The 15,208-nt window shown below is 44.5% G+C and overlaps 1 protein-coding gene across 1 annotated transcript in view; it reads right to left on the reverse strand.

Annotated features, from left to right (window-relative positions):
* Positions 1-1,059: 1,059 nt before the first annotated feature.
* The window catches only part of EGFR (epidermal growth factor receptor), an 810,606-nt gene continuing 796,457 nt past the window's right edge, over positions 1,060-15,208 (reverse strand). Inside the window, exons 27-28 of the mRNA XM_069648296.1 lie at positions 5,319-5,421; positions 1,060-2,224 (exon numbers count right to left, since the gene is read on the reverse strand). Of these exons, the coding sequence (XP_069504397.1) occupies positions 1,887-2,224; positions 5,319-5,421 (441 nt within the window). The 3' untranslated portion in view covers positions 1,060-1,886. The remainder of the gene's footprint in view (positions 2,225-5,318; positions 5,422-15,208) is intronic.

The following is a 15,208-nucleotide window of genomic DNA, read 5'->3' on the forward strand; positions in this document are numbered from 1 at the left end:
TCTTTGTGCCATATCATTTCCTATGTAGTTTTGTGTGATAATCCCTGCCAATCTCAATTGTTGCCCGAGGCTGGAGATCTATCAAACTGCACGATAGAAATGATCACTACCTGCACCAGAGTATTGTAAAACCAAAACCTAATAATCGTTAGATTCATTTCGCCAATATAATCAGGGCGTCTACAGTTATTACAACTAATCCCTTCATGGAGAGTCAGTAAATTGGGACCTGGACACATCATGACATCAGTTCACGTCGAGGTTAGGTTCCCTCCAAGGCCTGTCTTTGCTTTTCAGCAGTTTACACAAATGATATTCCTCCCACTCTCCTCACTTTCACTTTCTCATAGTCACTGTTCGTTCTATGAGTTTCTGGTTGTTAGTACGCCTGGAATGTGAAACGAGCACTGTGATTGGGCAATCTGTGGGCTCGAAGAACCAGTAAAGCTTGCAGATGATTTGCTCTTTGGCAAAGTACTCGCCCTTAGCCACAGCACCACCATTCCTCTTGGCCCCCACAATCCAACAATCACCTCCGACTCCCGACTGTCTGTTTCCCATGCCAGAGGCCTCTCCGCGGCTCATGACAGCATTCTTCTTGCACACCACCCTACACCCTCTACGCTTGCTGACTTCCTGCCTCAGTTCTCCCGCCCCCTCGGCTTCTCTGAGTTGTAATGACCCTGATCCGGGATCCTATGAAGCCTCATTCGAGCATTGGAAAAGGTTTGCAGTTCCATTGCAGACAATGCAGTTTCGGAGGGCAGTAGACTATCTAAGCCTCCTTTTCCAACATTCCAATGTTACTCCTTTGCCTTTCCTTGTTTTTGAAGAAACATTCTATCCACATTGGGTGGAATGTTCTGATAGTAATTACGCTTCAGTCAATTCCCAGGTGATAACATCCCTTGGCCCTTATTAAACGCCCTGGCATTGCTTAGGCCTATTTACTTGAGTTAACGGCTGTTACCAAGCAGTACAGACACCATCTTAAGAAACATGTGTTCAGGTATGATATGATATGGTATTTATAACGCACCTATACACAGCTACACACACTCATATTTCTTTGCGCTTTAATGCCCCTGATTTTCAATAAGCATAGATAGTTGAAATGAAAAAGGGAAACATTCATTTTAAAGTGTCAGAAGCAGCTCTGTTAATCCATTGTGATTGACAGCTCAATTTAAGAGCAGTTTGACAGGTGGCGTGGCTTTTCATTGTTAAGTTTCTGGACGTTTCGATGGAGAGGTTAATCTAACTTTGAGGTCCTGCATCCATCCATTTGAAACCAGGCCCGGTAGAGGAGGGCATGCGATTTAATGACGTACTTTTTATGTTTATTGACGTGACAGAAATATTTTCATCCAAATCACGAACATTTGTAATACTTAGATAACTATCAATAAGCGGATGATTGCTGGATAAGAACCCACGGTTCAGAGTCTGGTATAATCCTCATCCAGCACCGAAATTCTGCTGTCAGAAGTTTGCAAATTATATCAAAAAGAAGGAAATTCACCATCTTTTTTTTTTTTTTACAAAATACTGTTCACGAAACATACCCAAATGTCTGCATTAATAAAGATCTTTAGTCGTGGAAATAAAAAAGGAAAAAAGGAAAAATTCATATTTGTAAAAATCTGTCTGTACAACTTTACGCAGGTTTATGTACAAAAACAAAGGATAGGGGTTGTTGAGAATGACCTCAGTGGTTTTAGCGCACGCGCACTCACTGAAAGTGTTTTGACGTTTCATTGATGTCTTTTTCATTGCTCTTATTGAAACGATGAACGAGAAACATCCAAATGAGTTAAAGTTTTTCCAGCAATGTAGGAATGTTTTCTCAGGCATGCAATCTGCGCCCAGGATTGTATAGCGCTACTTTAGGGCGCCAGTCTTTCCAAGTATTCAGGATTCTCTGCCGTGGACACAAACAGGCCGCCATTGGTCTTAGATTCCTTGGGGAAGAAGTCCTGTTGGTAGTCTGGGTTGTCCAGACTTATCTGTTGGTTCATCTGCTCGCCCCAGAATTCAATGGCCCCCATGCCGTTTGTCATGAGAGGGTGACTTGCGTTTAAGTATTCTGGGTTGTTCACGGCCAAGCTTGGCGTGTTCTGGTATTCACAGTTTGTAGGCGACAGCAGCAGGCCCACATTGTGGTAGACTGGATTTTGGACTTTGGTTTCACTTGGCCTTTTGGAAATGATTTGGTTCACATATTCTAAAAAAGTAAAGAAATTGATTAATATCATGCACTACACATACAATGTGGACTACTTTGTTTTGAGCTTCGAATGTCACAGAATTTATCAATATCACAGTGTTAATGCAGTCATGATATGCGGGTGAAACAAAAGCATACCAAATCATTTTAATCAGTTAATCACATATGTTTCTAATGGATTCAAAAGAAACCTACTGACATGCAAAGTCATCCAAAGCTGTAAGTCCTGCCCATCATCCTTGTCAGGGTTATAGTTATCGGTCATGATGAGTCAATTGACTTGTAGGGCGCAATCACTTCTTGCCTTATCCAAGGCGGTGGTAGGGAAAGGGAGAAGGCTTCCAAACACAAGGCTCATTTCCTGCCAACCTCAGTGCGGAAATGGCCTCAACCCCACATCTACTCCCCCTGAGCACTAGAGAGAGTAAGGATGTCTACAAGGTCAGATTACTTTTTCACAGGCAAGTAGTGGAGGACATTCCTCCAAATAAATACACCCCTTTCAAACACACTACATGGGCATATTGTGCGTCTCACATCTGTCCAACCACATGACAAAATGTTTGAATGTATGAAATAAGCATCTTTTTCTTTGTGATGGAGCACAGTTTCTGAACTCAAACTACCAGAAACTCTTTCCATCCCTCTTGATGCAGAACCTGCCCTCCATCTCAGATTATGACCCCGAACACCCTTAACACCTACCTACCCGGTTGACATCTTCCTTCTGCGTGCACTTGTGGGAGCTGCTGCTCACTTGCGGTACCTGGTGGCAGTCTGCCTTCCTTCACTTTGCTGATGTGCTCGCTGTGCCCCAGAGTTTTAGGTCCTAAAATTGAGCTCTGTTTGGTTTATGCCATTTTGGTAGCCACTTTTCTGTGACCATGGTCGACCACCCCACTTTTATTTCTTTTATGGTTCCCCCTCTGACTCGAACCCCCTTGTCCACCCACCACCCCTGACTATCCTCTAATCCATATAGATATCTATACATATATATATATGCTCACTACGATAGAAATGTGACAACAAAAATGAAATTGATCAAACAGAGAATATCCTGTCCCAGTGCCTCCATCACTCCACATCTTCACTGCCTCAAGTTCTCTTAGACATCACTTGCCAGTCATGTTTGGAGGGGAGGAATAGGTAGTAAAAGCAGATTTAACTGTTTTTCAGCAATAGTGGTATTGCCTCAGAGACCACTTCTACTCCTGTCTGTAGTTTACCATGGATCCTGGCTTACGGCAGCAAGGAAAAGCTCAAATAAAACATTCAGAAAAACATCAAGATCTCAAAATAGATTATTTGATTTCAGCCTCATGAATGAGAATCCCACACATTCATATACTCCACTTCCCTATAGATGTGTTAGTTTAGTTTAGGGAGGTCTGCAACTGGTGGCTTTCCAAATGTTTTGACTTACAACTCCCATCGGCCGTAGCCATCAAGGTCAATGATGAGAGACTGGACCTTGTAGGCCAAAATATCTGGAGAGCCTTGAAGTTTACAGTATGCCAGTTCCTTATGCATCTCTAAAAACATTTGGCTTGATAGGGAGGGCCCTTCTTGACTGCACCAATGACTTTTGTAACATGGAACACTGCATGGTTACCATAGAAACATGTGGATGTTGACTACAGAGAGGGAGAGAAAGAGGATAATGTAATTTGTCTACAGGGTTCCAGGGCAAAGAAGTGGTGTCATTTTGAGAAGTTAATAGTCATTCAGCAACAAGCAGTCAAAAGTCCATTTTAAATGAGGCCTTATAACCCACATGAGGTATGCATGCGACATGATCCCGCAATTGTGTGTGATGTCTAATTGTGCAATGTAGCACTTCGCTTGCTTTAGGTTGTAAACATTTATATTCAACTGAAACAAGGGTTCTATAGTGAACCTAGCAAACATTCAATGCCGTGCAAAGCTGCTCAAGGGAGATTTTAATCTGAAAGTAGCCCCAAAATGGATCATGTGTGAGATAAGTGCAGTATAGAACACTGCCGTAATCCTACCAGAATAATTGGGATTAACACATATTTAGATGCAAGGGGTGCCCAATCAATAAACTGCACGACCTCGACTGACTTCAAATGGCTTTTAAATGTAAGTGAACATCTCAGTTGCTTCCTGTTTTGGTCAAGCGTTATTTTACATTAGTAGCTGGAGAGGGTCAATGAGCTTGTAAAAAACAAACTCATGGGCCCTCGCACGGGCCTTACCTGCCCGACAAGGCTCCGAGCCCTGCCACATACAGGATTTCTCTCCGCAAGTGGCCACCATGAAAAGGGAGAATGGACTACGTGTAGTCCCTTCGCCCCTTCCATGGTGGCCATTTTTTTGTTAACTTTTAAAAAATATAATTTTAATGGCCACCATGGAAAGGGAGAAGGGACCACGTGTAGTCCTGACGGCCATTTTATTTTGCTTTTGTTTTCTCAAGTCGAGAAACGGTTGCAGCACTGTTTCTCAACATTAGAAAAACTGCTATTACCACGCCGGAACGACGTGCCGGGGTACTAATGGCAACATAATCCTCGAAGGGGGGGCCTTACCGCTAGGGTAATGCCTCCAGGGCTACGTTAAAGCCCTCGCTTCGCTCAGGCTTCTAACAATGGCCCGGAGGCATTATCCTACTGGTATACACTTGTATATAGACGTGTTACAAATGCCATATCATATCATACCATATTGCCTAATGAAACCAATTTTCCACTTATGTAACAGCACTGTTTTCTTTGCAGATCCTCACGTTCTGCCCTGTGGAGTGCCTCTACCTTGCACACTTGCCTGCATTTGGATGTAAGCAAAATACTCCACGTCAGCTCAAGCAACATCTTGCTCCTTAATCAGGTTTACAGCCGCTATCTTCTGCTACCAGCCTAAATGCTACTGCAGCTGCCTTTGGCTGCGAGGTCACACACGCATCTCCTGAATAATGAGGACTTTTCAGAAGGCAGAAAAGCATGTAGCGGTTGACAAAGCTGCAAATAGGTAACATCATAATGGAGAGGCAGGGGTGTGACTGATGCACACCTGACACTATTCTCATGGACGACTTTCACATACAAAGTGATCGGCCTCTACCAACCTGGAGCCGGCAGGAATCCGTCATCCATGCTGTCGTCTGGGAAGATAACAGTCGGATCAGAGCTGTACCTTTGAGCAAAGCTATCTTCTCTCATGGGTAGGGCCTGGAAATTGGGGGATGGAGATAAAATAATTTCACAAAGTTAAAATAAGAACACAGCAGTATAAAACAATTAAGATATAATAAGTATGTTTTCCTCAACATTAATGACATTTAATGCAGTGGAGTAACTTTGCTGAAAATGTTGGGGGGGACATGACATCTAAAGAAAAGGTGCCCCAGTCAAATGTATGGGACAAAATGGTGTGCCATGAAAGTTGGGGGGGGCAAACACCCCTGTCCCCCACCTAAAATTACATATACTTCCATTACCGTATACATTTCCAACTGTTATGTTTGTGACGAGATCCAGGCACCGATGTGACTGTTGACAATGCACAACTGGATTAGAGTCTCCACATGAACGGTTCATTTACATTTTGGTAAAAATGGTGCACTTTGGACTGCAACAGTAAAGTAAAATAGTTTTCAATGGACATATCACGTTTTTTTCTTGTAAGTTAGAACCTGCTGTGGTTTATTGTCTAGAAAAGTCCACAGGTTCTAAAAAATAAAAAATAAAGCCCAGGGAGCTTTCTGTGAAGTCCTGCGAATCCTTGTTCGTGGCTTGTTTTTCATCATTGCTTTTTCGGCATACACGCAAGTTAGGGCTTCCCAATTCATCCCCCACCGCCATGCAAGAGGTGTATTCCTCGCAGTAGGGCGACCAGAGCACCTGTTCACACTGCATGTCTGTCTTTTCACAGTTCGGAAGCCTGGTTGTTTGCATGGTCCTGCGTGTAGTTAGTCCCTGTGCCTAAAACAGCCACATCACGCTCCAGAACCCCTTTGTTTTTTTTGCAGTGGTAGAAGTGTACCAAAACATGTAGTGGAGCTGTGCCTCGGTTGACAGTAGGCAGGGAGGGAGCAATGCTAAAACATTTTTCAAGTTTTGCAGCCATGCTGGTTGACAGCCAATTAAGTGGAAAGAGATTTCAGTTTAGCTGTAACTGCTATCTGGTGTGCTTGAACTGCAAAATGAACAGTTCCGGAATGGTGAAAATGGTTGCAAAAAGTAGTGGAACTGTTAACAGTAAATTATGAAAGTAGTGGAACGCTGCTCCTGACAGTTCCTGCTCACTTCGACCACTGGCACTGGCTTAATGGGACTAGACCTCTTTTCGCAGTAAGAGAACATACTCATCTGGGTCTAGACTGTTTCTCTCTTAGCTAGTTTGGTTGTTGCTGCCTCTGTTGGCTTCCTTTCCCCCACGTGATCGCTTGTACTCTAGTGGAAAAGGTTCAAGGAATGTTGGTTCAGATCATCGATGTGTCGCAGGCTTGCTGAGTGACACGCTTTCAGCCAGAGTTACTAGGATGCATCTGCATTGGCGCCAAGACTTCTTGTACCTGGCACGTGATGTGATGGATGCACATTGGAGCATACGGCTGCACATTTTAAGATTCCCCTGGCATATATGGCGCTGCATGGGAATGCGAGACATTAGTAGATGACAGTATGCAATGAAAATATTAAGCTGATGCTTGGGGACACTCCTGAAGGGCATTGGGTGACCACGCACACACTCTTTTATGATGTACTCTGAACCACCCCATCCCCAAATGCTGGCTGGCTCTTCCCGCTTATACATGGTACGCACATCCACCCCTCCTTTGATAACGGGTAAATCTGGGGTGCAGGATACTTTTTATATATTTATGTAATTGTTTTTCTATAACGCGCCTGATACCATACCTGAGTTCGGTTTCTACGTGCGGATCCTGGATTCGAACCTCTGTTTCTCTGCGTGGCCTTGCTTCGAAGAACAGCGCATTGGCGCTCCGTTCACAAGTGCTTGGCAACCTCTCCATCTTGTAACCTTTCTGCTGTTTGTCCTGGACCTGTGAATGTGGACGTCCTCCTCCAAAGTGAATTGGGATTCTCCAGCAAACATCACTTTGTTTTCGATCTCGGCGTCAAGTTTTGTTTTGGTGGTTTCAGGGGGTTCGTGGGTGCTGGCTTCCTGTGTGCATCAGTACCCTTTGCAAAGTGTCCAGCCTCTGTTGCTTTCAATCTCTGAATCAGTAAAGGCCATCCAGGTTTGATGGTCTGAGAAGAGGACGCCTGGTAGCCAGAGATCGTTTTTTGAATCTGGGTGCCAAGATTCACACATTTTGGCCCTCACAGGTACGACTGTGAGACTGCTCTAAGTCATCGAGGTTAGTAGGACCGAGGACAAGTTTCACATCAATGTCCATGATCTTGTTTTCAAAGAACTATTATCCGTTTTTGCAGGATATGAAGGGCCCAATTAGACCGATGTTTTGGGTCCTTCAACAATAAGAGGCTTTACGCCACGCAAATTAGGAGGGGTCGGACGAGTTATGAGATTCCTAAGGAGGGTTTTCCAGTCAACATTCCAGAGTCATGACGTTTCTAGGCGTTGCCTATTTTGCACCCATACATATATTTATTTATGGCCGATAGGTGGCGCTGTTTGATCAGAAATGTTCATCATTTTAGGCATGTGAGATTGAAATACCCTGGCTGATGTAGCTGTGTTTTACCCTCGTGTGCACGTAACAGCGAGGAAGACCTGCACAGATACTTTGCATTTCCAGACCTCATACATCGATGAAGGATTATTGGAGTTTGTGTTTTAGTAGCTCACAGGTGGCAGAGGCGGCAGTATAGATAGTAGCCTCTCACATATAAGACTTGTAAAGGGCCTGGTGAGACCTCGCCAGGCACCAAACGTGTGCAACAGTCAACAATTCCTTCTGGTGGAGGAAGGGCATGACCACATTCTGTTTCCAGAATAGCTCTGATTAATTGAAGATGGTGGAATGGGGGAAGAGGAGGATATCGAGACCCAGTGGAAACAGCAGCAACAAGACTGGGTGAAGCAACCTTAGAAGCGTTTAAGGAGAGGAGTGTACCTCGCCAGCCAGTTGTACAAATAGGAGTGGATGTGATCCTCTTGGTACCCGAGGGTGGCTCTCACCAAAGGGATCACTGCTTGGCTAAAGGTATGAAAGAAAAGGCTGAGATCAAACAGCAGGAAATTGCACATGCACTTCCCTTTGGTGACTTCCTGTGTGTATTCCAGATATAAAGCGGGAGTCTCTATCATCATCAATCAAGTTGATTTCAATGCAGATAGCCACACATGTAATAGGACACACCCCATATCACTCCATTCTCCTATTGGGTAACCAGAGAATATTTTGTGAAATTGATAACATTTGAAAAAGTATTTTTGTAAAAAGGTTCTTTTTAAAAGACGAGCAGGTGGAAGGTAATATAGCAGTGTACTGGGGTAGTACTCATGGTCCGGTCTTGGCCCTCCCAAAATGGCCTAGTAACTTCCTGGGATAAATTAAAAGCAGTCTGCAGCCAATTGGCAATGAGTACTGCACTCTCTGATGCCATGGCAACACCCACCACACTGTCAAGCCTTTCCTCATTTTCAAAAAGGATGGGCGCCAGACTATGCAGTTGCCACATTTGAGACGTCAGGCACTGGGCAATTTAAACAAACAATACTACAGTGAACATCTAGGGTGGAATTACAGGCACTTTGCACTGGGGCAAGTGCAATTAGCTCTGGGGCAAACACATCCTTGCAATGCATTTCCATTTGCCACAGCAATGTGTGATCTGGTCCTGGCACTACTGTCAAATTTGCACTGGTGAAAAAATGCATTGAAAGTTTGTCCTCGTGCTAATTGCACTTAGGTTTCTGGAATACCACCCCTATTCTCTGTTTATAGTGACAAGATACTTCCTGGGTATGGACTTGCACTTTACAGATATGCCTGTTATGCTAGTTTACCTTAATCTGCCCCCTCACCATAGAGACTTCGATGGGACTACATGACTCCGGGTGCACCTGCCCTCACTCAGCAAATGGCGGGCAATGCTATCTTTAAAATGCCAACTGAAATGCTTCGCTTGTCGATTGAATTGAATTGAAATTTTATTTCTATCGCGCTCATTCACAAGTGTTTCAGAGCGCGACAAGGTATGGGAGGGGAACAGGGGAGAACAAAACAGAGATCTTACTAGGCCCAGTGACATTGAGAACGCGCAAGTGGATGGGAGAGGGGGAGGGGACAAGTGCATGGAAGGGAGGAGAAATGGAGAGTGCAGAGCAACGGAGAAAACAGATAAATAATAATACATTAATAAAATAATAAAGGCGACAAACAATGGTAGTGCAGCCAGCAAAGTGGCAAGTGCTGGGTTTAAGGCAACAGACAGGGTGGGTCTGATAAGTGCAGTCTAGACGTTTAGTTCCTAGGGAGTCCTAGATGTACATATTCCAAATTAAATTTCTCAATCTAAAACGCACTCCATGTATAAACATTCTATTCTGATTAGAATTGTCATTCTAAACCTGGGGCCGCATTGTGGCACGTGTGTGGAAATACTGTTTTGACAGGCGCACATAGAATGGTGGATGGGAAAACTATCCGCAAGTGGAAAATATTTTACTGAGGGGCTCCAAGGGACGTCTGATAGACAAAGAGACCGAATCTCGAGTTGCTTGTGATCTCACTCGTAACCCAGAGGAGAAATGAACCCATTGTTGATAGGGGCCCCGCTCAGGGCCATCTTAAGGCATACTGGGGCCCAGGGCAAAGATACCTTTGGGGTCCCCGAATCAAAAAAATAAAGGGGCACCAAATCTATGGTCGCGCCACCGCAGCAATCAAAATATGCATGGGTACCTCTTTCCAGCGCACTTACCCTCTTCAGACTTGCTGGAATCAGAATAATAAATAAGAGTTTCAAGGGCAACACTAGCGGTTCACAACGAGGGTACAGGACAGATTTTACACGTTTTAACAAGCACTGGCAAAGTCAGCTGTTTTGGCTTCTGTGTAGGCATGAGATTGGCATTTGCCACACACTACCATAATGGCACCAGATAGTCCTAAGATGGCAACAGCTGAAAACATTGTGTGAGTACCTGGGCATATGATAGCAGTGCTTGGAAAATAATAACTGTAATAACTGTGCAGAAGTTAAAACTGTGGACTTTGCCAATGCTTCTTTTTAACAGGCCTTCAGTTCAAGGTCATGCGTATTGTTTATAAACCAAGTGAAGGTGGTATCCAATCAAAATGTCTGCAACAAAACAGAGCAATGCATTTTAGAGTGGACAAAAACATAGAAAAAGACTGCGACCATGAATTAAATAAATAAAGGGTAGTGGGGTAAAAGGGTTAAAATGGGTCAGGTCGGGATGGGGCTGGGTTGGCGTTTTAAGGGTTAAAAATCGGGGGGGGGGCCTAGTGAGGGCCCCCTAAATTAAAAAAAATAAATAAATTGGTTCTTTCTGGTATCTTTTCCACAATGAAATGTTTTGTTTGTTTGTTTGTTTTATTCACTTATAATGCGCACCAAACCCGAAGGTAGCCGGGCGCAGCAGTACAGAAAAATGCGAAGCTTAGGTTGCAGGGTGGGGTCATGGGATACATACACTGTATAAATACAAAATACAAATTATAGAATGCAAAATATCACAGGAAGGCAGCAGTTGCGGTTTACATGCCGAATGGATACAAAATATGATAAGAGAGTCTATGTACAAGAGAGTGGGACCATAAAGATCATGATGAAATGTATGTTCTAGGGTGGGGTGAGGGATAAGTGGGCGCCAATAGGCTATTCATTAGCAGTCCTTAGCAGATTGATGTAGTTAGTTCTGAATTTAGGGAAGGGCTGTGCCTCGCGTAGAGGATTAGGCAATGAATTCCATAATTGAGCTGCTTGCACCGGGAAGCTACTACCCCCCGCCTTAGATAACCTGAATCTAGGAATGATGAGGCTGTTGGCATTTGCAGTTCTGGCAGGGCGCGAGTGATTTCTTTTTGTGAGTTTATTGCAGAGATAGCTTGGTGCTGCATTGTTCAAGGCTTTGTGAACCAGGGATGCTACTTTGAGGTGGATTTTGTTTTGGGAGGATAACCAGTTGTTTTGACGCCTGATGTTTGAAATATGTGATCTTTTGGGTACACCAAGGGCGGCTCGTAGGGCATTGTTTTGAAGAATTTGAAGTCGGTGGGTAATGGATTTGTTTGCTCCGATGTAGAGGGCATTACAATAATCAAGCCTCGAAAGGATTAATGCTCTCGCTAGGATAAGGCAGTTGTTATCGGAGAGAAAATGCTTGCCTGCTCTAATGAGCTTGCATGTGTAGGCGGTGGCAGATGCCAATGACTTCACCTGCTTATCAAAAGAGAGGGTGGCATCCAGATAGAAGCCAAGTGTCTTCACATCTTTGGAAACCTTGATAATGTTCCCGTCAATTTCAAATGAGGTATAATCCTGACTAAGTTTCTTCATGTTAGAATGTGTCCCTAGGATGAGCAACTCTGTTTTGTCATCGTTCAGGCATAGACCGTGGGTTGCCATCCATGCCTGGACGATGATATACACCCTGTTCACCAAGGCCAAATCCTTGTTGTAGTCCCCGGAAAGTGGGAGGAGAATCTGGGTATCATCTGCATAGTTGGTGTAGGTGATACCAAGATGGTCCAGATCATCAAAAAGGGGCTTGGTGAATATGTTGTAGAGAGTCGGGGAGACGCATGAGCACTGAGGGACTCCACATCGGATGGGGATTGGGTCCGCCGCTGCCGAAGGGGAGAACACCCTCATGGTCCTATCACTGAGGAAGGATTCAATCCAAGATATGGCCTCCTTGGAAAAATGTGCGGCAGAGTCTAAATGGCTGCAAAGTACTCCATGGTCTACAAGGTCGAATGCCGCCGAGAGGTCCAGCAACAAGAGGAGAGCCATTTTACCTTTATCTCTTATTTCATCTATTTGTGCCTTTAGGTCAATCAGGGCAGTCTCTGTACCATGTTGTGGACGGAATCCTGATTGGCGCTCTCCTAAGAGTTTATGTTGTTCCAGGAAACTTTAGATTTGATTGTAGGCGATCTTATCCAGGATTTTGAGCAGGAAGGGGACAGTTGTAATGGGGCGGTAGTTTGTGGGTATAAGAGGGTCTAGCGTTTGCTTTTTAAGCAATGGTAGTACCCAGGATTGTTTTAAATTGGTGGGTACCGTGCCGGACGTGAATGAAGAGTTGACAAGTTTGGCAATAAACGGGGAGAGATCTCTAGCTGCGTCTTTTATAAGCTGGGCAGGGCAAGAATCACCCTGGCAGTTAGACGGCTTAAGAGAGAGGATGACTTTCTCCACCTCGAGAATCGATGTTTTGGAAAACATGAACCGTGTGACTGTGTCCTGGGTCTTTGGGGTAGGGTCTGTAGTGAGGTTGTTAGGCTTGGAATGATGAGTAAGGGAGGCTTTCTTTTTGGTTATTTTCGTTTGGAGTAGAGAGATTTTATTGGATAAGGCTAGCTGAATGTTGGAGCACCAAGTTTTGTCTTTGGTGCATGTATCCGGGATGGGGATGGGTGACTCTAGTTCTTTGAGGATGGTGAATAGTTCCCTCATGTTTGAATTGGCGTTGGAGATCCGCTTATTAAAGGAGTTCTGTTTGGCCAGATGGATTTCTTTTTTATATTGGGAGGAGATTTCTGTTAGTTTCATTTTATGGTCTACTGAAGGGGTGAGCCTCCATGCTGTTTCGCAGCTCCTCTTAAGTAGTCGCAAATCCTTTAGTTTGGGGGTAAACCATTTATTTAGGTGAGATTTGGGTTTACTTTTTCTGAGTTTCAAGGGTGCGATGTTATCAAGGGTAGTTAGCATGATTTTGTTGTACACGTTGACTAGTGTTTCTGGGTCTAGATGATCTGCTAATCCGTTAAGTGTAGGTAGAATGGCCGGGATCACTTTGTCTCTGGTGATGCTCTTTTTGTTTCTTGTTGGGCAAGGCGGGGCCATGATGGAGGCTGGTGGAGGTGGTCTGGAGGTAGATAGTTCAAATGACAGGAAGAAGTGGTCTGTCCAAGGTTGAAGGATAATAGCTTTGATATTGGCAGTGCAATTATAGTCTACTAGCCAATCAAGGATTCTTCCCTTATTATGTGTAGGTTCAAGAGTTTTTTGCGTCATGCCCAGATTTGAGAGAGAAATGTACCACTCTGTAATTGTGGTTGGTAAGATCACATATAAACGCTGAAGGCTTGGTAAGACATGTTTATTGTACTAGCATCACATTTACAACTGCAATTAAACCAGAAGATTGTACAGAAAGGACAATGGGGGTTCAAAGTGTGATGCTACAGCTTGATAAAGCAGCTCAAAGAGATCATAGGAGTATGTGTTTTGGGTGGGGAGGCACCGGTAGTGGGTGAGAATGCCCATATTGATTATCATGGCCAAGGGAAGTTAATGGGTGAGTAAACAGCCAAACAGGACCCACAGGCTGTGTATCCCTCCTCGCATCCCATCTCCCTTCTTGCTGCACTCCAATTCAATAGTTTCAGCTTGTATGCGGCAGGGACATAATTTCACCAACATGCTAGGGGTAGCAGAAGTAACATCACACAATCCTTGACCTCTGATGACATCACAGGAAGTTATGTCATTTGAACCTGCACCCAAGTGACATCGTGGGAAGTGATGGCACATGGCTTTCAGATGCGTCTAACACCTAGGGCATTAAAACACACACTATCACACTCCTACTCATTCACCTACCACTCACTGACCCATAGCACATACATACATCTGACATGCAGTTCACACATGCAAAATACACATCATTTTTTTTTTTAATAAAGCCTTCTTGCTGTTTTTACAGATTCGGTCCTTCACTCCAGGCCAACCTCGGCTCCTCCGTGCTGCACACAAACAGGAAGCAGGAAGCTGGAAGAGCTTCATGGTTCCTGTATATAAGTGGCATAGGAAGCCGGAGAAGACGGGGTTGTAGCTGAAAGTGGCATGTGACATGTGCCACATGTCATGGTCAGCTCACACTACTGAGCCCTTCCTTTTTGCGCTGCAAGACCTGTCCCAGCCTTCATCCTGATGGGTAAGGACTGGGACAGGGCCGTCCCAGACCTGGCGTGTTGGGGCCCCTGCTACTCCAGTGCCCAAGAGCTTCCATTTAAAAAATAAATAAAACACTTTTTAAAATATAGGGGTAGCAAGGGAGACTGCAGGTGTCTATGTCTATGTCTATGTCTATGTATTTGTAACGCGCCGACAGCCCGCAGGCATCAGGGCGCGGAGAACATCTGAGAGAAGAGTCTTGTAGATCGCCATAATAAAAAAACAGTTCGGGGAAAGAACAGGTGATCGTCTAGATACCAGTGGGAGGTCCTGACATAACTGGAGGTTATTGAAAGAGGTATGTTTTCAGAAGTTTCCTGAAGTTACCATAATTACCTTCTAATCTAAGAGTCCCTGGGAGGTTGTTCCAAAATTTGGCTGCTATGAATGGGAAGGCTCGGCCTCCCCCTGCTGCTCGTTTCACCCTGGGGATAACCAGGAGGCCTGAGTCGGCTGATCTCAGGTTTCTTCTAGGTGTGTAGAGAGCGAATTTCTCTTTGAGGTATCCTGGCACCGTGCCATATAGGCATCTGTGCACGATCGTCATGGCCTTAAAATGGACTCTTTCCTCGATTCTGAGCCAGTGAAGATCTTTCCTTGCAGCCGATATGTGGTTTCCAAATTTAATTTCCTTAACAATACGGACTGCCTCATTTTGCATGACCTGGCAGCGATGCAGCTCTTTCTTGGTGGCCCCGACCAATAGTGCGTTGCCATAATCGAGACGGGATAGTACGATCGCTCTTGCGATGTTAGCCGCGTTTGCTTCACTTATGTAGGGTCTTATGGCTCTTAGCAAGCGCAAGTAATAAGTGTTGTTTTTGTGTAAATGGTTTACTTGCGCTTCGGCCCCTACTGGGGCTTCTACCAA

Source organism: Ambystoma mexicanum, chromosome 2q (genome assembly GCF_040938575.1).
Source record: "Ambystoma mexicanum isolate Mex_15411 chromosome 2q, UKY_AmexF1_1, whole genome shotgun sequence".
Taxonomy (NCBI): Eukaryota; Metazoa; Chordata; class Amphibia; order Caudata; family Ambystomatidae; genus Ambystoma; species Ambystoma mexicanum.